The sequence below is a fragment of the Natrix helvetica genome, assembly GCF_964273705.1.
Source record: "Natrix helvetica genome assembly, chromosome: 1".
In the NCBI taxonomy this organism is placed as follows: domain Eukaryota; kingdom Metazoa; phylum Chordata; class Lepidosauria; order Squamata; family Natricidae; genus Natrix; species Natrix helvetica.
The window spans coordinates 44,074,203-44,101,451 of NC_138548.1; the positions used below are offsets into that span (position 1 = coordinate 44,074,203).

General features: G+C 36.3%; 1 protein-coding gene across 2 annotated transcripts in view; it reads right to left on the reverse strand.

The window, feature by feature from the left end:
• The window catches only part of AK7 (adenylate kinase 7), a 37,962-nt gene that overhangs the window by 7,381 nt on the left and 3,332 nt on the right, over positions 1-27,249 (reverse strand). Inside the window, exons 2-16 of one of the 2 annotated variants that reach the window (XM_081938291.1) lie at positions 25,930-26,115; positions 25,109-25,217; positions 24,156-24,250; positions 23,775-23,885; positions 22,731-22,814; positions 20,835-20,923; positions 19,391-19,481; positions 18,324-18,401; positions 15,863-16,012; positions 13,581-13,709; positions 12,334-12,481; positions 10,763-10,891; positions 9,668-9,736; positions 7,660-7,857; positions 3,067-3,287 (exon numbers count right to left, since the gene is read on the reverse strand). In XM_081938291.1, the coding sequence (XP_081794417.1) occupies positions 3,067-3,287; positions 7,660-7,857; positions 9,668-9,736; positions 10,763-10,891; positions 12,334-12,481; positions 13,581-13,709; positions 15,863-16,012; positions 18,324-18,401; positions 19,391-19,481; positions 20,835-20,923; positions 22,731-22,814; positions 23,775-23,885; positions 24,156-24,250; positions 25,109-25,217; positions 25,930-26,115 (1,887 nt within the window). Of the gene's footprint in view, positions 1-3,066; positions 3,288-6,380; positions 7,166-7,659; positions 7,858-9,667; positions 9,737-10,762; positions 10,892-12,333; positions 12,482-13,580; positions 13,710-15,862; positions 16,013-18,323; positions 18,402-19,390; positions 19,482-20,834; positions 20,924-22,730; positions 22,815-23,774; positions 23,886-24,155; positions 24,251-25,108; positions 25,218-25,929; positions 26,116-27,249 lie in introns of those variants that run through there. The other variant, XM_081938292.1, reaches the window with a different exon arrangement.

Genomic DNA, 27,249 nt, shown 5'->3' on the forward strand with positions numbered 1-27,249 from the left:
GCCTGCAGGCCGCAGGCTTGATAGTACTGCCATAGAAGGTTCTTCTGAGGGAAGGAAATCTCCATATCCAAAAATAAATACAAAAAACAAAATCACACCTCCTTTAAGTTTTCTGTTTCCGCCATGCTTATAGACAAATGCTGGATTTCTCTACACTTTTTGTTACAAAAGCTTATTTCCATTGAGTGAAACTTTCTACTCTCTTTTTCTATAGAACAGTTATCAGAAGTTTTCTCAACAGGATCTAGAGTGCTGCCTGGTTATTGTTTGGTGTTAAGAGATATAGGAAGTAAATGGGATATAAGAGATATAGGAAAGTGGAAGATGAAAAATGTAATGGAAGTAAACACTGGCATATAGAGCATTAGAGGGAAATGTGGCAACTTCCTCTTTGGGCTAAACTATGGGATCTTATACAATCTCTTTATTTAATATTAAAAAGTATTTATTTGCAGCTGAAGTAGACCTTTCATTTGGTAATTTACTAGTTATAGTTAATCTGGTTATAAAGACTTAAAATCCATTCATATTATTCAACTGCTTCCTAACTACTACTTGTCTGGGATTGCTACTCTCTCATGGAAATTGTTCTGATTCAGTTGATTGAAAACGGTTTTGTTTGGAAGAGGGGAAATAGAAGCAAAGCAGGAATTGAAGATTTCTGTCTAGGTTTTGACATGTGTTACTATCCATCCTTTTCAATATGTTACTATCCATCCTTCCCATAACCCTTAATTTTGACAAGAGCTAAAAGTCCTTTTTATTGATGTTTCCCTTATAAAACCAGTCCTTTGCTATTCTAGTATGCCTGAATTTCTAAAGGTATTAGCTACTTGCTCTTATCTTGGTGAGTCACCAATCTTAGATTACTTATGCATCAAATGGTAAAAGATCCTTTTACTAAGTAATTAACACTCTGATCAGCATAGATTAACTCCAAGGTCAACTTCAGACTAACAATCAAGTAAGCAATACCCCAATCAAGAAACTGCCGAAGAGCCATTAGTTAACAGCCAAAACAAAGAACCCCTAAGACCACCCACACAGACAGACAAGATAACAGAATATAAACTGATAGCAAACAGCACTCCTTACTAGCACTGATGATATTACCTATTTAGGGTAATGAAAACAAGCAAGTTCAGAGAGCATCAAGGACTTCTAAAAGGGTCCTTCTCCATTCAAAGTGTCTTCTTAAGCTATCCCCTTGCTTAATTCTCAGTGGAATAATGTACGATTAAACTTCTCATTTGTTTCTCAAAATTCCCATCCTCTTATGCTCCTTTTGACCTGAATGTTTTTTCCAGGGGATTCTGTCTAGTAGTTCATTGTTGAAATTGGATGTCAAAAAATCTATTGTGCCTATATGACTATATCCCAATTTCCTTTTATATAGTGTCTTGAATCCCAAGAATGTGTTTTTGTTACCTGTAAAATTATCACTACTTTTCTCTCTTCAACTGGTTCCTTTCTGTTAATTAGGATCAGATTTAGTAGTGCTCTAGCAGAAATAGGTAAGACTATGTAAGATGACATAAAATAAAGACTATGGCAAGATTTGCGCAGAGGGATAGAGATTATAATAGGAGGTAAAATTGACATGTCCATTCCTGTCCTCAAAAATTGTTTCCTGTCTCTTTTTGATAATAGGACAACTAGGTAATGCACGAGAACAGGCAAACTGTTGAATGATTTGAGGGCAAATGTCCTGTTTTCAAAAGGTCTGGAAGATAACATAAATATGGGAGTATTACAACAATATGGGTGAAGATTCTAGAGATTTTCAAATATTTTTTTAAAAAGCAATGATTATCAGGGGCCAGCTTGGACAGGCAAAGATATAGGTTTGCTCTCCCTAATTGCATTTCTCTCTCTCTTTTTAATTAACTTCCAAAGTAGTGAGAATGCTCTAAATAAAAAAATCGATACTATTTTGCTACTTTGATACTAACAAAAGAATTTTTTAAAAGTACTCCATAACACCTTGATTAGCACATGTGTGCTAGCATAATGATTAACATGATATAGCAGGTATGAAAACTACACAAAGAATATTGCATCCAACTTTGCTCCTCCCTAGAAGGCACATTCCCCAAGAAAGTGGGGAAAGTTTAATGTGCTGTCAAAGAACACATGTCATAAAAAGAACATTTTACTCTATCGCAGGAGACATACGTAAAACAATGAATTAACTTTCATGAATAAAATTTTTGGTGAAGTTTCCTAACAGCAGTTCTACAATTAAATCTATTGCCAGGAAATGCTGGATGCTTGTTCACTAAATGTCTGAAGTAGGGGTTGGGCAACCGTTTGTCTGGGGTGCTTCAGGGTGAGTTCCTGCATTGAGGAGTGAGCTCAATGGTAATATCCAACTCTTTTAACTGTGCTCAATTCAGCTCTTATCACTGCTCCTGAGAATATTTATTAGAGTTTCAATATAAAGTATCTAAAACTCTTAGCGGCATTTGCTTTCAAACAAACTAAATAGAAAAATCAGGTTCAGATAGTCCTCAACTTACAACCACAATTGAGGCCAATATTTATGTTGCTAACTGAGACATTTGTTAAGTGAGCTTTGCTTCATTTTATGACACAATTGTTAAGTTAGTGACACAGTTGTTAAGTGAATCTGACTTTCCCATTGACTTTGCTTGCCAAAAGATTGCAAAAGTTGATCACATGAGCCAGGACATTGCAACCATCATAAATATGAACCAATTGCCAAGCATCCGAATCTTTTTCAATCTTTTTAAATTTTTAAATTTTATTTTATTTTACATATACCTATATTTGTGTGAACCGTGTGGCACCTGGGTGTCATACATTCTAACCAAGCATCTGAATCTTGATCATATGACCAGGGAGATGCTGCAACACATAAGTGTAAAAATTGTCATAAATAACTTTTTTCATGTTGTAACTTTGTACGGTCACTAAAGAACTCTTGTAAGTCAAGGACTACCTGTATAGTGCTTTCTGAAAGATATTTTTTTTTAATCTTTCCTCCTCCTTTGGTAAGAAATCTGTAAATATGCTAAAATTTTCTTATATTTAGGATTAACTCACCCATTCTTCCCAGTTTGTTATTTTCTTGGCCCTTTCTTCCAACTCCTGTTTCTCCAAGTCCGCTTTTTCTTTAGCTTCTCTAGCAAGGCGTTCTTCTGCTAGTTTCCGTTCAAATTCTTCCTTTTCTTCATCTGTCATACCATAATTTCTAGGTTCACCAATGTTTTTGATTATTTCTTTTGTTATAACTCTGTTTTCCAGGCCCTCAAATTTTGAAACATCTTTCAAGTATAAAAAGGCAGGATAGAAAAAAAAAACAAGTTACATAAAATTAGATTCAACGTTATTACTTTTTAATTGTTATAAACAAGCCAGTTGCTTTCACCATTAAAAATGTTGCCTTGCAAATTTAGCAAAAATTGTTCCAAATGAATGGCACCAAAGTGATATTATATATACAGGTGAAACTCAAAAAATTAGAATATCGTGCAAAAGTTCATTTATTTCAGTAATGCAACTTAAAAGGTGAAACTAATATATGAGATAAGACTCATTACATGCAAAGCAAGATAGTTCAAGCTGTGATTTGTCATAATTGTGATGATTATGGCGTTCAGCTCATGAAAACCCCAAATCCACCATCTCAGAAAATTAGAATATTACATGCAATCAATAAAACAAGGATTGTACATAGAACAATATCGGACCTCTGAAAAGTATAAGCATGCATATGTACTCAGCCAAAAGCACCAAAAACTGGTTCAATGGCCATGGGATTACTGTGCTTGATTGGCCTCTCCATTCTTCCTCCATACTCTGGGTCCTTGGTTTCCAAATTAGATGCAAAAGTTGCTCTCATCAGAAAAGAGGACTTTGGACCACTGAACGACAGGACTTTGGATCACTGTGCTTCATTAAGACCAGGGTCAACACAGCCGTCTACCAGGAGATTTTGGAGCACATCATGCTTCCTTCTGCAGACAAGCTGTATGGGGATGCTGACTTCATTTTCCAGCTGCCCACACTGCCAAAAGCACCAAAACCTGGTTCAATGACTGTTGGATTACTGTGCTTGATTGGCCAGCAAACTCGCCTGACCTGAACCCCATAGAGAATCTATGGGGCACTGCCAAGAGAAAGATGAGAGACATGAGACCGAACAATGCAGAAGAGTTGAAGGCCGCTATTGAAGCATCCTGGTCTTCCATAACACATCAGCAGTACCACAGGCTGATAGCTTCCATGCCATGCCGCATTGAGGCAGTAATTGCTGCAAAACCAAGTACTGAGTACATATGCATGCTTATACTTTTCAGAGGTCCGATATTGTTCTATGTACAATCCTTGTTTTATTGATTGCATGTAATATTCTAATTTTCTGAGATGGTGGATTTGGGGTTTTCATGAGCTGAACGCCATAATCATCACAATTATGACAAATCACAGCTTGAACTATCTTGCTTTGCATGTAATGAGTCTTATCTCATATATTAGTTTCATCTTTTAAGTTGCATTACTGAAATAAATGAACTTTTGCACGATATTCTAATTTTTCAAGTTTCACGTGTGTGTGTATGGTATAACTCAGAATAATGTATGTGTGAGCAAAAGTAATGAAATTTGTCAAATGTACAAAATTGTTCATTAATTTCTCATTAAAACCTTTGCCATATGCAAACATTTCCTTCTGTGTTTTGAGCTACATGTTCTTTTCTCTTTTTCCTATAGTAGGTTAGCATGGGAAGGCCCTGACCGAGCATTAAACTTTACTTTACTTTACTTTATTTCATATTTCTAGACCGCCCCCTCTCCCAAAAGGGACTCGGGGCGGTGTACAGTCAATGGAATACATAAAAAATAATACATAAATACACAAATACTTAAATATTTAAATACTTAAATAATTAAATGCTTAAATGGAGGAGGTTATAAAAACTGTACATTCAAGTAAAGCATTTAAAATACAATATTTAAAAAACAACCCCTAAAAATACCCCAAAGAATTAAATTTAAAATAGTTACCCCAAAAATTCCCAATTAAAAATATCTGCCAGGAGGTAAAATAAAACTATGAGTGGGCCAAGCCGGCTAAAGAATTCAGGATGGACAATTAAGGTACATTAGGAGGTCCAACTTGATTAGTGGTATCCCATCATAAATATGAGTAGGTGGAAGCAATTTGCCAGCGAAACTGTATTATTCCCACTATCACTGAAAAGAGGTAGTTTGGACTGAGAGGCTGTTATTTGTACCACACATTGAGTGCCATCTGTATGCAGATGACACTCAGCTATATATCTCTACCCCGAACCACCCCAACGAAGCCGTCGAGGTGATGTCCCGGTGTCTGGAAGCCGTCCAGGTCTGGATGGGTGACAACAGATTCAGGCTCAACCCTTCCAAGACGGAGTGGCTGTGGCTACCGGCGCCCCGCTTTAGCCAGTGTGTTCCATCTCTGGCTATCAAGGGGGAACAACTGCCCCCGGTGGATAGGGCACGCAATTTGGGCGTCCTCCTAGATTCCCGGCTGTCGCTAGATGATCATGTGACGGCCGTGGCTAGGGGGGCGTTCCACCAGGTTCGCCTGGTGCGCCAATTGCGCCCCCTACTAGAGCGGGACGCCCTTCGCACAGTCACTCAGGCCCTGGTGACTTCCCGTCTTGATTACTGCAATGCTCTCTACATGGGGCTCCCCTTGAGATGCACCCGAAGGCTCCAGCTGGTTCAGAATGCAGCCGCGCGGGATATTTTGGGGAGTACTAGGTACTCCCATGTAACACCACTCCTGCGCGAGCTGCACTGGCTGCCTGTGGCTTTTCGGGTGTGTTTCAAGGTGCTGATTGTCATCTTTAAAGCGCTCCATGGCTCGGGACCTAGTTACCTGCGGGATTGCATTCTACCCCACACATCCCTGCGACCAATCCGCTCTCACAGAGAGGGGCTCCTCCGGGTACCTTCCGCTAAGCAGTGCGGGCGGGCGGTGCCTAGGAGTAGGGCCTTCTCTGTGATGGGCCCAACCCTCTGGAACGACCTCCCCCCCGATATTAGAACTACCTCGGACCTCCGCTCCTTCCGTAAGAAACTCAAGACCCACCTGTTTCGACTAGCCGGCCTGGCCTAATTGTAACTACAAGTAATACTCATTACTGACCTTCCTGGATGGCTTTTTAAATTTTAAATCTTGGGATTTTAAATTGGTTTTAGCATTGTTTTAATTATTTAAATCAGTTTGGGTTATATATACAGACTGTATGTTTGCGTGGTTCTGTCTGGTGTTTTATGTCATGTTTTGTTGTTTTTATATATGAACGGTCTGTACACCGCCCCGAGTCCCTGCGGGGAGAGGCGGCGGTCTATAAATTTAATAAAACCTAAAACCTAAACCTAAAACATTGAGACTGCATAATTGGGGACGGATTTGAATCTGGGCCCACCCTTCTCTTGCTTACCACTTTTGTCAATAAACAAGTAGCCTCTGAATACAGGTAGTCCTTGACTTACAACCATCTGTTTAGTGACCATTCGAGGTTACAATGCCGCTGAGAAAAGTGACTGATGAACATTTCTCACATGACTGTTACAGCAGCCCCATGGTCATGTGATCAAAATTCGGCTGCTTGGCAACTCTATGATTGTTGCAGTGTCATGTGATCAACTTTTGTGATCTATCAAGCAAAGTCAATTGGGAAGTCAGATTCACTTAACAATTATGTTACTATCTTAACAAGTGCAGTGATTCATTTAACAACTATGACAAGAAAGATTGTAAAATAGGACAAAACTCATTTAACCACTGCCTTGCTTAGCAATGGAAATTTCGGGTTCAATTGTGGTCATAAGTTGAGGACAATGTGTAGTAAAAGAAATAAGTATATTTATAACTTAAAATAATTAACTGTCATATATCTGAAGTGTTTAGCAGCATATAATTAGTTCATTTAGAAAGACTACCTGAACTGTATTTGATTTTGTGAGAAGATTCTTCAAAGAGAGCTCACACATTCACTTGACAAGGGTGAATAGGGTATGTTGTGTGCAAAAATGTATGAATAGGCAGGGTATAAAGTAGATGCCAGTCTGGAGCCTATTCCCATTGTTACTTCATCTTTTGCTGGTCTCCCCAGTCATAACCAAAAACTTCTCCAATCATCATTGGGGCCTTTCATATGAAAAAAAAGTCACCCAAATTTATCTCATTGCTATTAATAACATATCATATCATTTGATCTGATGCTATTTTATTTTCATGATTTAGTGATTATTGTTGTGGTAACAGAGGCTGTCTGGATTTTGTAGAAGAAGTGTTGATTTCTTTAATTACCACACAATGCAGCTGAGGTTACATATGCTGGCTGTGGAGGGCAAAAAAACCCTTTTTATATTTTAATTTTCTTTTATGACTTCTTTTTCACATATTGAGAAAATTGGCTCGGTATGAGAAATTGAGACCGGAAGGCATAATTAAAATAATTAAGCTATTTTCTTGTTTCCCTTTATTTACTGTTTTCAAGTTGGCCTAACAAAATTTGATGTATAATACTATGCGTGTTGTAATTTTAATCATTTGTTATCTATTGATAGTACATGAAAATGACACAAAAGATCATAATAGTAGTTAAAATGAAATGGAATTAAATGTATCTTATATCTTACCAATATATTGTGGATGTATTTCTATTTCATCAAAATAGTTAAGAACAGTTTCATCCTCAGTGTTTAAGTCCCTAAAAAGACTGAGGGCTCTTAAATATCGATCCTGGGCATAATGCGTTCCAGCAACAACACTTTCGGGGAGATTCATGATTCGGTTTTTCAAGAATTCATCAGAAGCATTCAAAGAAATAACATAGTCTACAAAGGAAAAAAAACATTCCAGATATTAGAATGGCATTAGAGTGACCTGCTTAGTTCATCTTTTGAATTACCTTTCTGTACACAATTATGAATCAGTGGTATTGAGATCCTGTTTAAAACAATATATAAAGGGTATATAAAGATTACAAGAATGCTGAAATGTAAATGGCTTACATGGAGACAAAATTGGATTTGAAACTACCAAGCAGACATCCAACTTTACATAATTGAAGATATCTTTCCTATTCTTTCATTCAAGGTATCTTACATATCCATAGACAAAATATCAATGTGAATAAATAATTTTTGAAGGACTGAATTCACATATTGTGCTGATTCAAAATATGATTTACTCAGTTGTAGTTTGTTGCATAGCATTAACAGGATGACATGGAATAGTATTTCATCACTTAAATACTATAATTTACATATTTTAGGACACAATTATATAATTAGCGGTTGCATGATGACATTGTGTGTCTGTTACTTTGGCATCATTGCAGTTTATTACATATGGTGCTGTGTGTCTTGAAGAATCCAGAATTAGCTAGAATTACGCATGATATTCTACAAAGCATGTTTTACAAACCATGCTGGCTAGATTCAAATATAAATAACCAACCATTATATTTAGTGCAATAAGTGGATTAGTGAAATCTCTTTGTGATTTATTTACCATTAGATGTATAATCCACCTCTTTTATTTATTTGAATATCAAGATATTTACTGCAGTTGAATTGTTAACTATAATTAATCACTTGTATTTTTGTAAATTATTGTTGTATTTACTGTAAATGCAAACCATGCACATGTCTTAAATTTTTCAGTAACAAATGATAACTGCCACAATGTTGCAACATAAACATACCTATCTTAGTGTTAATTAGTCATATCTTTTCCCATTTTATTCCCCATTGAATGTTCAGCATTTTCTGGCTGAATATTCTGGATTTATGAGAAATCCAGTCTCACATGAAGGAAATGACTTAATAGGTATACAATAAACTAATATTGAATTTAAGAAGTGTTTAACCAAGTTATTTGATTTATTTAGTATTTTATATATTCTATAGCTCTTGTCCATTGATTACGGAAATTGGCTAATAATGAGCTTTACATTTGGTTGCCAATATCTTTTTTAGGATAGATATTGTCCTGATTATATTGAAGGTAGAGGCATTTAAGACTATTGAAAAGATATTTTGACCCTTTCATTTGAACAATTTAAAATTTATCAATGTCCAGTTAGCAATTCTGGGATTAGTTTTGGAGTATGAAGTAGCTTCTCCTTAGGCATTTTTACTCTATTTCCCACCTGGTTTTCATGCCCCTTTATCTTGCAGGACAATTTTTCAATGAGTAGTGGATTCATGACTGCCTTGGCTGGATAAGTCTGTATTTCTCTCCAACTTTTTATATTGATCAGTATTCAAAATAATATCTCACAGATGGGATTTGAGGTTGTGAAATCATTATGCTTGCAGTTATTTTTAAAGAAATTGTGTAGGAAAATGTGCTTCTGTAAACTATGAATGAGGGAAGGTCAAAGGCAATATATAAACATTCTTCCCCTCAAATACTTGCATCTTCAGCTTGTATCTTTTTACACGATAAATGTCATGGATGAAAAATATGTTTTAACTGAAGAGGATGTGGGAAAATAGAAAGCAAAGAGCCTTTAGTTTTCAGCAGTATGTCACTTACATTTTTATTATGAATGCTTATCTACATTTTCTAAATCCCATATGACTACAACCAATCTGTTTAAATATATAGAAGTGAAATAAATATTACAAGTACACTTACCAGGAGTTATTAATTTGTCATAGCGATTCATTTTGCCTCTCAGATCATCATCTTCTTCCTCCTCTTCAACTATTTTTTTTAAAAAATTAATTAACATGGTTCTAATAACAACTGGTATTTTGCAGTTTGCAGTAGAGGTCTAGTATTAATGAGTATATTTTGGGCTATTCCAAATATAATTATTGCTCTTGCTATTAAATTGCCAGATTATACACCTTTCTTTAGTCTTAGTCTTACTCTTGCTAACCCTTACATTTTTGTAGATAATCATGCTATAACATTATGTATATTACTGACATTTTCATAAACAACATTTCTTATCTAGGCTAAAAAAATACATCCATTAGAAGGCAGGACAGAGATTTTTCTGTGTTTTTATTCTAACACTGTATTTGTCTAAATTTGTCATATACAGTATCATTAATTTATAATGGCTAGAAACCTTAAAAGAGATACATAAAATTAGGGTCTTAGATAACCAGTTACAATGATCTAATTCCATTCCATTATGAGTTTCAAAAATTAAAAGGGGATGGGGAAATGATAGGATGAAAAACTTTATGAGGCTATGGGTCTCACAGTTTCATAAACACTATATGGTTAGAAAACTTCTCTTCTAATATGTTTTTACCTAACATTTCAGTAAGTTTTACATTAAATATTAGGCTGATATTTTTGATATTATTGATTGCATATTATATTTTGATTAAATAATTCCATTTCATCTGAAGAAGCTTCTTGTAGGAGAAGTGAAACGTCTTCAAAGAAGAACCAGAAAGTCCAGTTGCCTCTTGAAAAAGCATCTTTGGGACAACCATGGCTGAAAATCTCCATAGAGAATTTTTCACTATGTCATCAGCCTGCCTTTTAGAATTTCTCAGCAGCAGTCTTTCTTATCATTTGCCATGTTCTGGGCATGTTAGCTATCCATGATTGTCACTAGAACATAGATGCTATAAGATGAATACTGTATTTTAGCACAATTTACAAGGTATGAGAAATCTGTTATTGTGAAACTGGCCACAGGTAAGTAGCTGCAATGCAATGCACTGTACTGTACATTAATATCTAATAGAGCAGTATACAAATACTTACTGCTAAAAAGATCTTTTGCCAGGTCATAGACTTTTGGAAACCCATCCAAAACATATCCTTGGTTTTTACAAGGCATAGATATTAGCATTTCCTTCATGAACCGAATCACATAGTTATCATCTACACGACCTAATTTTAATAGGAGATGTATTAGTTGAGGCAGAGTTGAGTAGTCCAAACTAAAAATTATGTTATCTGGACACATACTTATACCTGTAGTGTATTAGAATTACATAGCCGTGAATTAGCCCATTTAAACTGATCCATAAACTGCAAAGATTGGCAATTCACAACACGCTACACTAAAACATGGTTTGCTAGTTTGTTAAACAAATCAGTCACTTTTTTTAGTGCCGTCGTAACTTTGAACAGTCACTAAACAAACTTTTTTAAGTTGAGGACTACTTATATTTCTCTTTAGAGCAGCTGAAGAGATGTTCAAAAATCATTGATCATTAGATCTACCAAATCTTCAACTGCAATGTTCAATATCATCATCATTTTAAACATCTATCCACAGCGAGATGAAGACGTCTATATAGTGAGGTGCTAATACAATACATGTGTAACAACCAGCTCTGTCAGTTTCATTGCTGCCAACTATGCTGCAAGCTGCCAAAGAACTGATCTGCATGGTACACAGTTCAGCTTTGCACTCAAGCAGCTTGCAAAATTCCTGAAAATCTTAATACAGGTAGTCTTGGACTTAGGATCACAATTGTGCCCAAAAATTCTGTTGCTAAGTTAGATATTTGCTAAATGAATTTTGCCCCATTTTACGACCTTTCTTGCCACAGTTGTTAAGGGAATCATTGCAGTTAAGTTAGTAACGTAATTCTTAAGTGAATCTGTCTTCCCTACTGGTTTTGTCAGAAGGCTGCAAAAGGTGATCACATGACACCAGGACACTGCAGCAGTCATAAGTTGCCAAGCATCTGAATTTTGATCATGTGACCATGGGAATGTCACAATGATTTTAAGTGTGAAAAATGGTCATAAATCACTTTTTTCAGTTATGTTGTGACTTTGAATGGTCACTAAATGAACTGTTGTTAAGTTGTAGACTGTCTGTAATTGGCTCTTGTGAACTGGTATGAACGGATTCTATCACACCACTCATTCCGTATTTTATATTGTCTAGATTTTTGTAGTCAAGATCTGGTGACTGTCCATTACAACAATACTATTTCCAGCTATTTCTATCATTTCTTTCCTGCTCACCATTTCTTATTCATATTTTATCTATGTTTATGTCCTGATTTTCCTCTGAAACGTTCACCGTAATCTAGATGAGATTGATGAAGTTGGGAGATTATGACTGGATTCATATATTGTATCATCTAAAGGCATGGGAAATTGAATCAACCATAAATGGTTGAGATTACAAAATATTCAAAGCTATAAACCATTGTTTGCAAACCACAAAATATAGGCTTACACAAAATCAATAAAACCAGGTTATAGTTCCATATTTTTGTGAATCCAATCAAGAAAGTTAAATAGAAGAAACACTATAAGAAAACCATTGCATTTACTGTTGAAGAGTTAATTTTTGGTAATTTTTCATTTACCTGAATTTTGCTCCATGTTTTCTTTAACTGCATCTAACAATTCCTGTGCTTCTTCTACATTATCTGCTGGTTCTTCTTCTTCCTCCTCTTCTTCTTCTTCAGCTTCATCTACAGATTCTGCTTCCTCTCGAGGAGCAACTATTTTTTCCTGCAGTTAAAATTAAAATAAAATGCCAAGAAAATTTGGACTAAATTTTAATTCATCTGGGGGAAAATTAAAGCAACTTTGCCCTATTTTTTCTACAATCTATGACAGAGTTTCCCAACATTTCTGGCTTTGCGGGCCAGAGGAGGTGGAGGGAGGAGGGAATGGTTTCATGCAAGTGGCCGGCAAGTGCACGCCTGTGAACAGCTCCATTTGCGTGAGTGGCATGCAAATTCCATGGCCTGGTTGCAATCCCCTCATGGCCCACAGATTAGGGACCCCTGGTCTATTATATATTTGAGTGAAAGCTACAAGAAAGTAGGCACTATAAGAAATATTAAACAACTTTTGTTTTCAAAAAGATATATCCTTCTGAAAATATTCCAGTTTGTCTCTTCTTTACTGAGGACACTCCCAGTTGGCATTACTCTTTTTTAAACATTGGCCAGCGTTCCTAAACCACTGTAAAACAGCCCATAATTTACAGACGAGGTCTGCCCCGTCCTTTGCAGCCAGTAAGATATCATCAAAATACGGGACCACTCCGTCAAGCCCCTGGAGAAGTCGTTCCATTAAACATTGAAAAATACCTGGAGCCACACAGACTCCGAATTGGAGCCTGTGGCATCGGAAGGCCCCCTTGTGTGTCACAATCGTTTGGGCATTGTCGGTAGCTTTGTCAACAGGCAGCTGTTGATAAGCCTGCGCCATGTCCAATTTAGCAAAGATCCGTCCCTGTCCCAAAAAGTGCAGTAAGTGTTGCACCACTGGAACAGGATACAGATTGGATTGCAAGGCTTTATTCAAAGTATTTTTATAATCCATCACAATACGGTACAAGTCCACCCTCGTTTTAGCAAAGGGGGGAATTTGTGATACATCACTGAGCAGCAGAGAATGGAATAAACCTAAATTATAAAGCACATGTTTTGCATGCAAAATGAATTATTTCAGACATGATGGAAACCATAAAATGCATAATCTGATGACCTACAATGCAGGACATTTTTGTGTTTAAGTATATTACTGTAAAATTTATTTTTAATTCTACTCATACTCCTATAATTTTTTATAATAGCCCAAACATCGATGATCTGCTTACCAGATCTTCTATGGCTTTAGTGATCACTTCCTTTATTTTAATGTGGTGCACTTTGTAATATTTGCATAGCTCTTCTGCAATTGAAGTTTTCCCTACTCCAGGAGGACCAAGTATACAAATTTTAACTGGCTAAAAGAGAAGGATTTAAAAATGCATATTAATAATTCTTCATGCACCATAAACAAAATGAAAATGAAAAAATATACTATCTTTTACTCAGGTTCACAATGGCTGAAGCATACAGGGTTTGGAAAAGTTCTTTTATGGTTCAATTCTAGGCTTGCTGCCATCATAGAAGACTGGCTGGCAAAACACTATTGCTATACTTCTGCCAATTAAGACATAATGGCACAATGATTGAAACATAGCAATGGTTAACAGGATGAAGGGCATTGCAAAGGAGACTACTGCTTATGGTGCATTGCATATCCCCATTAGGTCATGGCTGTAAAATAGCTTAGGATATAGTATAATTGAGGAACTTTTGCCCAAGGACCACATGTAGCCCTTAGAGGACTTTCTTGGTGGCTGATTCCTGCTGAAAATCTTTTTCCCAGTGGGGGTAGGAAACACAAAAAGGTACAGTGGTAACCTTAGAACAGGCTTTTCATGGTTAAAAGAAGTGGGGGAAACCAACCACAGCCAGTCCTACTGACACGTGGTAGAATCCCACTCAATTTCTGTTGATAAATAAAATCCTGTCTCAGACATAGTTGAAAAACTATATAGAAAGATCAAAATATCATGGGATTATATTTATATGATTTAACATTACACAAATATATAACTAAAACAGAGAATTTGAGTTAACAGAAGGCAGGGACAAAAAGCATTCCTATCTGCATAAAAAGGAAACTCTTAATGCAAATAGGAAGTATTTAACTATGTTCCTCACAATTTAAATCAAGACCGTGGATTAAAAGAAATATTTTTAAAAGGCAACCATAATAGACAATGCAACTGTTGTTTCCCTTATTTACATAATTTTGATAGATGTGGAAATATATCGCACTCAATTTACAGCTGGGGGAGAGGAAGGTCTGAGAAGCTATTTATTTGAGCAAAATGGTATAAATATTAGAGGTTGGTTACACAAATTACCAGAAACAGTGGTGATCTTCAATGGACCAGTTAATCCATAGAGGGCCTACACAATTGATTCACACAATGTTCTTGAATCAAACATATTTAGGTGTTAAGGAACATCTTTCTGCCTTCCCTTGTGTGAAGTTGGATTTGAATGTAAGCAGGGGTGGGCTTCAAAAATTTCCGCAATAGGTTATCTGCCTGCTTGCTGGTTGGGCATGGCCTAGTTAGCCTCCTGCACCATGGCAGGGGGGAGCATTTTTGCCGTCCCCAGGCTTTGGAGGCTTTCCTTGAGCATCTGGGAGGATGAAAACTGCCCCCCCGGGCTCTAGAGGCCCCCCGGAACTTCCAGGAGGCAATTTTTGCCCTCCCCGAGCCTCCATGCGGGCCCTGCACTTACCTCGCATGCAAAACAGGCTGCGTGGAGACTCCTGGGAGGGGAGGGGTGGGAACGGCAGGGTGGGGTGGGAGAGGCAAGGCAGGGTAGGCAGGGCCAGCCAGGTGTGGGATTTGGAGGTTCTCCAAACCAGCCATAACATTAGCTACAGGTTCTCCCGAACCTGGGTGAACCCGTAGGAGCCCACCCCTGAATGTAAGCCTTTAGACTCATACTTAGTCTGGACAAACGCAAACTGCTCTATGATAGTAATAGTTCCTGTCTGTCCTTTTTGTCTGTCTACATGGTCAACAGCTAAAAAGGTCATTGTTTGTTTCTTTTGCAGATGGCTTTAAATATTGGCAAGTCTCTTCTGATTCACTTTGGCTATGTTTCTAGGGGTACTTTGTGTGAGAGGGGTGGGGTACTCACATTTATATTGTGTTTAAATTATTATTATTATTTGAGCTGTCATTTCTTACTTCATCCCAGAGCTCAGCAAATCTAGAATAGGATGATTGTTCTGTTAATATACTGTATGGGAGTACTATATTTTCTCCAGTGTATTGGAATATGGGATTTGAACACTAATGAGATATCTTTATAGGCAATCAGTTGAACAATGCAATCTTAAGCAGGTGTACTCAGAAGTAATTCAGAGAAGCATACTCCCATGTTAATATAGTGCAAATTGCAGCTAACAACTGATATATAAATATACACGTTTATTTACATAAATAATTTTTTCTCCAAATTGTACAGGAAATAATAGTTCACAGTCCACTCATGCATTGCAAATATGGATTTCCATTATTATTACCAATAATCCACGAGTTTGTTTATATTCATTGACAACTTGTTCAATGTTCTCAACTATCCCTCCTTGAGCAACCCATTTTATATTGAAGTTCTCCTTCAAGAACACAGCTTCCATTCGTAGATTCACAAACAATTCATCCAAGTAGGTTTGCTGCAGAAAGTGTAAGAAACTATTATTAGCAGTATTTATAAGCAACCTTTCTGCATAGTACAATATAGCAGCGTACTTCATAACAGAAATTAAACATTAAACTACAAATGAATAACAGAAAAGGTAAAAAAAAACTTTTCTAAATGTCCAATGAATTATAAATATGTTAATCTGGGGATCAGGGAAAAAACCAGCTGTCTCTAGCCTTTAACTGATAAAGTATTACTAAGTACAGGGGTCTCTTTCTTCATAGCAGGATGGAACTTATGCAAGATGTCAGAAGCAGTTCTTAAACCCATGCATGGTAGGATGCAATAGCGAATAATACAAAAAACAATAATTGCTTCTGACATTTGGGCTTCAGAATTTTAGCTAGAGTACAAGTAGTCCTCGACTTACAACAGTTCATTTAGTGACTGTTCAAAGTTACAACGTCACTGAAAAATGTGACTTATGACCGTTTTTCATAGTTACAACCTCTGCAGCATTCCCATGATCGTGTGATCAAAATTCAGATGTTTGGCAGCTGCTTCATATTTATGACCTTTGCTGTGTCTCAGGGTCATGTGATCCCCTTTTGTGACCTTCTGATAAGCAAAGTCAATGGGGAAGCCAGATTCACTTAATCATCAGGTTACCAATTGCAATGATTCACTTAACAACTGTTGCAAGAGAAGCCGTACAATGGGCCAAAACTCACTTAACCGATGTCTCACTTAACAACATAAATTTTGGGTTTCATTATTTATTTATTTATTTATTTATTTATTTATTTATTTATTTATTTATTTATTTATTTATTTATTTATTTATTTTATTCAATTTATAAGTCGCTCCCTCTCCACAAAGGGACTCGGGGCGGCGTACAATCAAATATACAAGCATATGGCATGGAGGAGGTATACATAAAAACATTTTTACAATTCATAAATAATAATAATAGCCACAAGGTTAAAAAAGCAGTAACAATAAAATTAACATCAATTAAAATACCCTAAAATTTAAAATTTATAGTTTAAAATTGCCAGGGGGATTAGACAGTAAGGTTCTAATTAAGCCAGGCCGGCTAGTTGGAACAGGTGGGTCTTGAGTTTCTTGTGGAAGGAGCGGAGATCGGTAGTTGTCCTAATGTTGGGGGGGAGGTCATTCCAGAGGGCTGGGCCCATCACAGAGAAGGCCCTACTCCTGGGTGCCGCCCTCTGGCACTGCTTAGTGGACGGCACCCGGAGGAGTCCCTCTCTGTGAGAGCGAATCGGTCGCAGGGATGTATGGGGCAGGATGAGATCCCGCAGGTAGCTAGGTCCTGTGCCTATGGTCATAAGTTGAGAACTACCTGTATATGGATTTTTAAAAAGAAATTTCAACTGAATCCAATGAATATTTTACAGTAGGGTATTTTCTCTGTAACTCACATTAGACAAACAATCTTATTGATGTACTAGTTTAAGCTTACAAACCATATCCATGCACACATTCATTTGGGTTTTTGGCAACAGTACAGAAGTGGTTTATTATTGCTTTTGCCCAGAGTGTTTTTTCAACTTTTCAATCTATCCTAAACCCCTGGAAACTCCTGCTGATTTTTTTCTTCTATTGAATAATTTAAAACTAATCTAGAGACCCTTCAAACTCAGCTGGGAATTGCACCTGCTGTGACAAAATCCATTACAATATATCAACATGAGCATTACCAAGGTATGACTGATACTTAGGTTTATCTTTTGGAGTTTGTAATACAGTAAATGAATAAATGGAATATCAGTATGAAAGATGGAAAGTGTTGCTTAATTATTTAACTGATTACTCAAATTTTCTCATATTGATCCCCCCGCCCCCGGTTCCTTTTCTGTTAGTTAGAAGTCTGAGATTTTGACCACATTGGATACCCTAAGCATCAGCAAATCTTATTTTTAAATGGCAATACACTTCTTCTTTCCTCTTATTGTAAATACCAGTTGCAATCCTTCCACCTTGATCAACCTCTGCCCAAACCTGGTATATGATATGGGAAGGAAACTGCAACCAGTTGAATTTTATCAAATTTACAAGGCTGCCCAACTCCATGTCAATTCTTGACCAGGTAATATATTTTAAAAAAATTGAAATAGATATGCAATGAGAAAAAATATGAATACCCAGAATAGAACAACAGACACCTGATCTGATATAATAACATTCCCACAAGCTAACCCAGCATTTAAGGCCTTATTTAAGTAAAGTCAATCTAAGGGCAATACAAATCTCTTCTTCAAATGATCTATTGTTAGATAATATCCCTTCTAGTAGAAAATATTCAGAAAGATAATAGTACCGTTAATTCTTTGCTTAGGAAAGCATTTTCTCTTGGAATCTTCTGTATTTTTCCTGGGCCCACATTTTTGCTGATGCACTTGAGAAAAACAACAATTGAGTTTCAAATCTACCACAAATAACCAAACATTAAAAATGCAAAGTGTATTGCTTATTACCTTTTAATCCATAAAACTATAACATCAACACTTAATATTGAATCGGTGATGTTAAGAAACAAAGCACAATCCACCACCTTTTTGCTCAGTACTACCCATGCACTTCCATATAGAACTGCTGCAGATTGTAGAGGCTGTAAACTACGCAACTTCTTTGTAATAAATGTTTTATGATGCAGAGATGTTAATTTGCAAAATTCTACATTTTTAGTTAAGAGATATAATCCAGAGAGACATCCTTAAATTATATATCTGGTTTTTGGACAGGCATAACTCCATTCAGGAGATTTATCATCTTTCAATGATCGTGATCCTGGGACAATAATAATATTTTTCTTGTTTCAGGTTTAATATATTCTTTTAATCTATTACTCATTTCAGACAGGGGAGAATTGGAAAGGGTAGGTGAAACCCAGTGGTGGGATTCAATTTTTTTTACTACCGGTTCTGTGGACGTGGCTTGGTGGGCATGGCTTGGTGAGCGTGGCAGGGGAAGGATACTGTAAAATCTCCATTCCCTCCCCACTCCAGGGGAAGGTTACTGCAAAATCCCCATTTCCTCCCAATCAGCTGGGACTCGGGAGGTAGAGAATAGATGGGGGCGGGGCAGTCAGAGGTGGTATTTACAGGTTCTCCGAACTACTCAAAATTTCCGCTACCGGTTCTTCAGAACTGGTCAGAGCATGCTGAATACTACCTCTGGTCTAACCTTCCAATGATTCTGATTCCTCAAACAATAGCAAATGCCAGAGTATTCTAACCCTTAGCTCCATAAATCACACATTTATTGTATATTTCATTTATCTTCTATGTGCCACATCTTTTTAATTGTGCCTAGAACAGAGATTTTGAAAATCTGTTGCGTACCATGAAAATAAATCTGACAGTTAAAAGTCTTCAACCATTTTACCTTCACAATTTCACCCAGGGTTTGTGTCGAGTCATCCACTGCAAGTAAGTAATTGGTCCTTGGTCTGTGATCTGCTATATTCTGCAACACTCTAATGTGAATGGGTACATAGAAAGTACAGTGAATACATAGTATATAATAAATATATAAAAGGGAGGAAATAATAACTTAGTTTCTTCCACAAAACTCCTGAAACATTGATTCAGTAGGGTTTGTAGATTTAAAAGGGTAATGGTGGAGTGTTGGGAGTAGAAGTTGATATCTGGCCCAAGAAATTAGAGATATCCCTTCCATCAGAGGTTTTCAAACTTGGCCACTTTAAGACTTGTGGACTTCAACTTTAAGACTTGTGTAATTCTGGGAGCTGAAATCCACAAGTCTTAAAGTTGCCAAGTTTGGAGACTCCTGATATTAGCACTCTATTGCTTTTTTTTTGGTAGTTCAATTAAATCCAATTTTCAAAGACTGCCTCGCCAAATTCCTCAGATTTCTTGACAAGGCTTTTCAGAATTGCTTGCTATTGCCTTTTTCCTAAGGCTGAGAGCAAGTAACTAGCCCAATGTCTCTCAGCTGTCTTCGTGCTGAAAGCAGGACTAGAAGAGCTCAGAGTCTTTAGTTTTCTACTCTGGTACCTTAATCACTGCTCCAGACTGGTTGTTTATATCAAACTGGCACTCTAACTATTGCTCACAGATAATTAAATCAGATAATCAATTGCATCATTTCGTGCACAGTTGGGTCTTAATCAAAGACATCAAAGTTTTACTTTCTTCAGGCACTTGGCATTAGGCAACATTCCTTTTCATATGCAGGATTTTGTAAATTAAAGTGCAGGAATTTGTAAATTAAAAATTAATTTGGAAACCTACAAAAAAGGCTTAAAGCTGGTTGATGTATTTGTATCTCTCCTTTATTATTTTACACATAACTAAAGGCAAAGAACATATTAACTGATTCACTGTCATGAGCATGAATGGAACATACTATTAGTTTCAACAAGACTACAGGGAAGACATCAGCAAAGTTCTGAAGTTCTGGGATATAGGTAGTTCTCGATTTATGGCCATAATTGAGCCCAAATTTTTTGTTGCTAAGCAAATCAGTAATTAAATGACTCATGCCCTGTTCTATGACTTTTTTTGCAATTGTTTTTAAGTGAATCACTGCAGTTGTTAAGTAAATCATACAGTTATTGCGCAAATCTGGCTTCTCCCATTGATTTTGCTTGACAGAAGCCAACTGGGAAAGTTTCAAATAATGATCATTGGACCCAACGGCTCAAACTTTGATCACAAGACCAGGGTGATGCTGCAATGGTTGTAAGTGGGAAAAACAGTCATAACTCACTTTTTTCAATGCCATTGTATCTCTGAACTGTCACTAAATGAATGGTTGTAAGCCAATAATTACTTGTACCACAAAAAAAAAACAGAATTATACTTACGCTGCTAAGTCAGTAATGTGAATGGTTGGAACCACATTTCGTCCATCTCCAAAACATGGTATTAAAGGAGTCTCACCAAGCCAAGATAGCTGCAAATATTTACCAAGTAGCTTAATCTAGCATATATTCAATAGAATGCTTTTGCATCATTCCCTTAAGAAAATAGCTTACCAATTAAAAGGACCACATTAATTACATGCTTTATGGGACTTGAATACTACATCTGGCTTTAAGTTTATAAACAGCCATTAAATGACAAGAATTTACAACTACATGCATGATTGCAACATGTATCATGGTTTTTTTTGTGGTGACAGAAGTAGTTTAGGAACCATGAGTGCAAACACCTTAAACAATGAGTACAGTAATACAATAGCAGAGTTGGAAGGGACCTTGGAGGTCTTCTAATCCAACTCCCTGCCTAGGCAGGAAACCTTATACCGTCTCAAACAAATGGCTATCCAACATCTTCTTAAAGACTTCTAATGTTGGGGCATTCACAACTTCTGGAGGCAAGCTGTTCCACAGATTAATTGTTCTAACTGTCAGGAAGTTTCTCCTCAGTTCTAAGTTGCTTCTCTCCTTGATTAGTTTCCACCCATTGCTTCTTGTTGTATCCTCAGGTGCTTTGGAGAATAGTTTGACTCCATCTTCTTTGTGGCAACCCCTAAGATATTGGAACACTGCTATCATGTCTCCCCTAGTCCTTCTTTTTATTAAATTAGACATACCCAGTTCCTGCAACCGTTCTTCATGTTTTAGTCTCCAGTCCCCTAATCATCTTTGTTGCTCTTCTCTGCACTCTTTCTAGAGTCTCCACATCTTTTCTACATCGTGGTGACCAAAACTGAATGCAGTATTCCAAGTGTAGCCTTACCAAGGCATTATAAAGTGGTATTAACACTTCACGTGATCTTGATTCTATCCCTCTACGAAACTGTTTTGGGTTGAAGGCAGCACTTCAGTACTGAATGATTTGTCATGGATCATATTTCAGAAATAGGGAAGCCAACATAAATAAGTTGCACCAGGACATAAATACATGTTTTAATGTGCTTAAAACTACCTGTAATGTATAGTAATCATAAATACACCCTGATCAGTAGCAACTTCTGAAAGCCTCTAGGGTTCTTTTTTAAAATAGTTTTTATTAAACATTTTAATCTTTAAAAACAGAAAGAAAAACACACGAAAAAACAAAAAAACAAAACAAAGCATACATAATAATATAAATAATATAAAGTAATTATACAGCTTTCTGTATTGGCTATGTTTAGCCTTTTTAGTTCTCCATTCTGCATTGCCTTCTTATTGATTTTACCTTGCCCATAATATAATAACAGTAGTACTAACACTTATAATAGTATGGTGTTCCTATCACCATTATATTTACATTCTCTATTTTCTGTTTTGGTTTCTGTTTTCTAGCCACTTATAAATTCTATTCCATATTTTATAGAAATCCGATTCTTCTCTTTCTTTTAGTTCTATAGTCATTTTGTCCATCTCTGCACAGTCAAGTACTTTTCTAATTATTGTTTTGTCTGCGGGTATATTGATTTCCCCCCCCCCCCATTTCGTGCGAAATCAATTCTAGCTGTAGTGAGTATGTATAGTATTATGTATTGAAATTGTTTGTCCATTTTTGGGTCTAATAGTCCTAATAAGAATGCTTCTGGTTTGAGTTCTATTTTTTGCTCCGTAGTTTCTCTAGGGTTCTAGTTAATGATGAGGGAGGCTGCAATTTCAGGCGATGCACTCTACAGCTATTGCCATCTGCAGGTTTGAAGAAGCTCTATTAGAAGGCTTTGCTGTGATTACTTAGCCTTTCTAATGTTAGGTTAGATATGTTTTTTTCTGGATAAGTTGTACAATATTAATTTTGTAGTACATTACCTTAAAAAAGTAGTGGAAAAGTCTTTCTTCAGCTCCATACTGAACACCTGAAGCAACAACGTATGTGCCAAATTTGTTTTTGCTCTGGGGAGAGATTTTTAAAAGTCTTTGTTCAAAAAAAATTCAAAACTTAATTGATTTCATTTCTACTGTAACAACCTATATATTGAGATAGAAAAGAATAATTTAGAACAGCAAACTGGATGTAGATAAAATAAGTAACTGGGCTGAGAAGGGAAAAAACTCCTGTTTAGATATTATTTAAAATGTTAAATTTAATAGGCAAATAAAAACTTCTAAGTAAAGGTGAATTGTCAGGCTAATCTTCAAAATAAGGAGACATTTTAGTAGGTAACTTCAATCATTTTTACTTCTTGACAATTCCTTACTTTCAATAGCCTGTGTTCTTGTTAGCCAAAGAAAGGATGGTGCTATCACTGCACAGTATTATTATTATTTTTTGCAGGGTGGAGGAAACTCTTCAATTTTTTTAGAGGTTCTCAGATTCTTGGTCCCAATCTTGGAGAGAGTTGTGAACATCACAGGGGGCTTGCAAAACTAAATCCTTTGTCAGCACTTCTGTCTTGTAGTTTGCAAGGATGACTTTGAAAATTATGCATGCATGAGGGTAAATGGATAGTTCTTACTACCAGAAAGTTTGGGAACTATTGTGATATAGAGTGCTATAGATATATTTAATTGTTAAAAGCTAAATACTTATTAATTAATTCTAGTGAAATCAGTAGTTTTATTCATGAAGATCACATCCATTTACCATTTTAGAGGATCATGATACTGCAAAGTTTGAACCTTACTTGCTGAAGATAAAATATTCATACAATTTATTCTTTCTAGGTGAAAGAATCAGAAAGAGCCTCATGTTGGCCATGCCCACGCCTGGTTTAGCAAAGGGGAAAAAAGTTGCAACATGTCATGTGATGCTGCCGTGATGCCACGAGTTTGACACCTCTTCTCTAGAGGCAATATAATCTTTGGCACTTTGTGGGAGAGAGATGAAGTATACGACCTTTTGTGAATACTTACTGTTTTCCCAAGTTTGATAATAGTTTTTTCAGCATTGATGTGTTCCATAAAATTAAGGTGAGGTTTTCTTCTACGATAGTCTTCTTCAGTGAAAGGTATTTCCGGATCTTCCTGGATAGAATAGATAGGCAGAGGATGATTTTCTTAATGTGAACATTGTAAATTTCCTATGTTTTTAATATATTTCATTTGAAGGCTATTCAAGTCTTAATGGGAAGGAACAGGTTTAAGCTCAGTACTACCAAGATTGGTTATCTCTCAGTGGCTTATCTGAAAGATGGTATGAGATAACAATAATTAGTCTCCGTTTTCAGGCTGGTATAAAACTAGTCAATAAAATTAATTATATTGTATTATTTGTTTGTTTCGTCCATCACTCACCGGATCAAGAGGCTTGCTTCGTCCCCATGTCATTATTGTTGATAGAAGAATGAATAATTTCTGCTTTTCAAAGTGTTTTGATTCTGCCTGTAATGCTGTAGTTTATACTTTATAGGTTATAAATGGAAAATGTTTCAATTTATACTTTATCACAAATATTGGGCTTTATCTTTCTCCAATACTACACAGAGAATAGCATTACTAAATAGTGCATTGTAAAATTCTTATAATGCCCACTTATCACCTGTGGGTGGGGTTGATACAGCTACATAGCCCATATAGATAGTGCTTAGTTGGAAAAGACAAAAATCAGATATCATAATCCATTCACAAAGATTGTGATACTATATACACATATCAGGGTTTCACACTTTTTCACTGCCTCTCCTTGACTGCTTTCTGCTTATGTATATGATTATACAGCATGGGGTGTCAAATTTGATCGCATCACATGACATCATGTGACGTATCGTGATGTTTTTTGCCTTTGTGGAGCCAGGGTGAGCGTGGCCTACATGTGATGCATCCAGCCTATGGGCCGCCAGTTTGACACCCCCATATACAGAATAATTTTGAAGCTGGAGTGAGTTTGAAAACATATGACTTAACTAGTGTATGATTATCCTCTGTCGCATCACAAGAAGCATATCCTATGCATTCCAAATTAAGCATTTTGATAAGCACTGCTCAAGTTCACCTGTGCACTTGGATCAAGCCACTTGATCCAGCATTGTCACTGGACAAATAGTCACTCAGTATGAATATCTTAAGATCCTTTATATTTAGCACAAATTAAAAAATAAGAAAACTACAGCAAGATATGCCCAATTGAATCTCTGAAGGATTTGAGAAAATTATTTATAATTTAATGCTAAACTAGATTTACCGTCTAAAATTTGGTAATACAAGGTTATTGCATTCTCCATACTATTTAAAGAACAAATTTGACTGACCTGTTGCTGCCCAGGTTGCCTCATCAATTTGTTTGATGTCTTCAGTGATGTTATAAATAATGACATCACATTCTAACAAATGAACTAGCAACTCATCTCGAGAAGTTGTCTAAAAACAAGCAATTTATCTTAGGTTATTGTGGGTTTTCCCCATTGATATTCATCTGATATAAATCTCTCACTGCCTAGCTAAATTTAGTCACCAAAGATAAAATTTGGCATGATTATGACACAGCTAGCTTTAAAACCATAGTGTTTTTTTCAGTGATTTATCATTCAACCAGTATGAAATATCAAATGGAATGCAACTAGGAAAGCACTGCAGAGGTATGGGATACAAAATATAGGGGTTTGAATAAGCTGTATATGAATCAACTTCTGAAAAGACATATGCTGTCTGAACCTGTATAAATGCAATATAGTTTCCAAATAACAGAAAATAATACTTCCACTATGTTTTTGCACAGGGAGACCTTATTTGTTGGTTTGTTGGTTTGTTTCCCACCTTTTAATATATATTTTATATAAAATTCAAGGCACCAGGCATCCTTCTCCTAAGAGCAAAGAGCATTAAAAATAATATGAAAACTCAAAACTGGTTTCCATTGGCATGTAATATTGAAGTATATGTAGAAAATGGCTGGAATTTGCATTATTACAATGCACACTTTATGATTTGTTACTCCTTTCCCTACCCAAGAATGCCTATATCCACAATATACTTCCTTTTTCTGCTTTATATTGTAAGTTCCTGCAATTTAAAAAAGTATATGTCAATCAAATGCACATCAAGGATTTTATTCTATAAAATGAATACTTACTGTATATACTTCCATGGCAAAATCTGGTTTTGTATTCTCTGCCTGTAAAAGAGTTCCCACTATTTGATATATTCCTTCTTTTGGTTTAGGGGGCCCAGCTTCAACAACTGATCTTGCTTCATCATCTTCTTCCTCTTCCTCTGCTATTTCTTCCAAGGAGGCTCCAACTGTACAACTGGCCAGATACTTACAATGTACAATAAATGATAAGATGGGGAAAGGTAATTCAGTGTTATTAATTACAGTTATTCATTATTCTCTCTCTCTCTCTCCCCCCCAACTTTCTACCTGGTGTTCAAGCAACATTCGGTATTTCATGTAGAGCAGACAAGAAGCACAACCAAAAGTACTAGCTCTATCTGTATTGTAAGGCTTATTAACAGAATTTTGCAACACTGGAAGTTTTGATTTTACTCTCTAGAAAACTTGGAAGGGTCTCTTCTCAAATGCTTCCACCATTCCCTCCCTCTTATTGAACTGACGTATCTTTTACACATGGATTAGCCAGTCTGCAGCTTTTCTTCCTGTCTCACAAGATCATTCCCACATACCAATATGTCCATACAACCCGCTTAAATTTCTGTTCAGCTACACAATAACAAATAGATTTAACAAATCTTAAGAACAAGCATTGTGAAATGAACAAATTGATATGAGATCTTATGCACTTTTTTCTTTTTTTTTGCTATCTATTCATAGTCTGCTAAAGTTTGCAGATGATACAACAGTGATTGGTCTCATTTGAAACAACAATGAAACTGCATACAGATGGGAGGTTGAACAACTAGCCACATGGTGCGACCAGAAAAATTTGGAATTGAACACACTCAAAACCGTAGAAATGGTGGTAGACTTTAGGAATAACCCTCCCATACTACCACCTCTTACAAGCACTAGACAACATAGTACAGTATCAATAGTAGAGACCTTCAAATTTCTAGGTTTTATCATATCTCAAGACTTAAAATGGACTCCTAACATTAAAAAAGCACAACAAAGAATGTTCTTTCTGCATCAACTCAGGAAGCTCAAACTGCCCAAAGAGCTGCTAATACAGTTCTACAGAAGAATTATTGAGTCGGCAACCGAATAAGACAGACTTCAGAGGATAATTAGAACTGCAGAAAAAACTATTACAACCAATCTGCCTTCCATTGAGGACCTGTAGACTGCATGAGTCAAAAAAAGAGCCATGAAAATATTTACAGACCCTTGAATCCTGGACATAAATTGTTTCAACTCCTACACTTAAAATGAAGCTATAGAGCACTGCACACCAAGACAACTAGACACCAGAAGTTTCCCCCCCCCCCCATCACT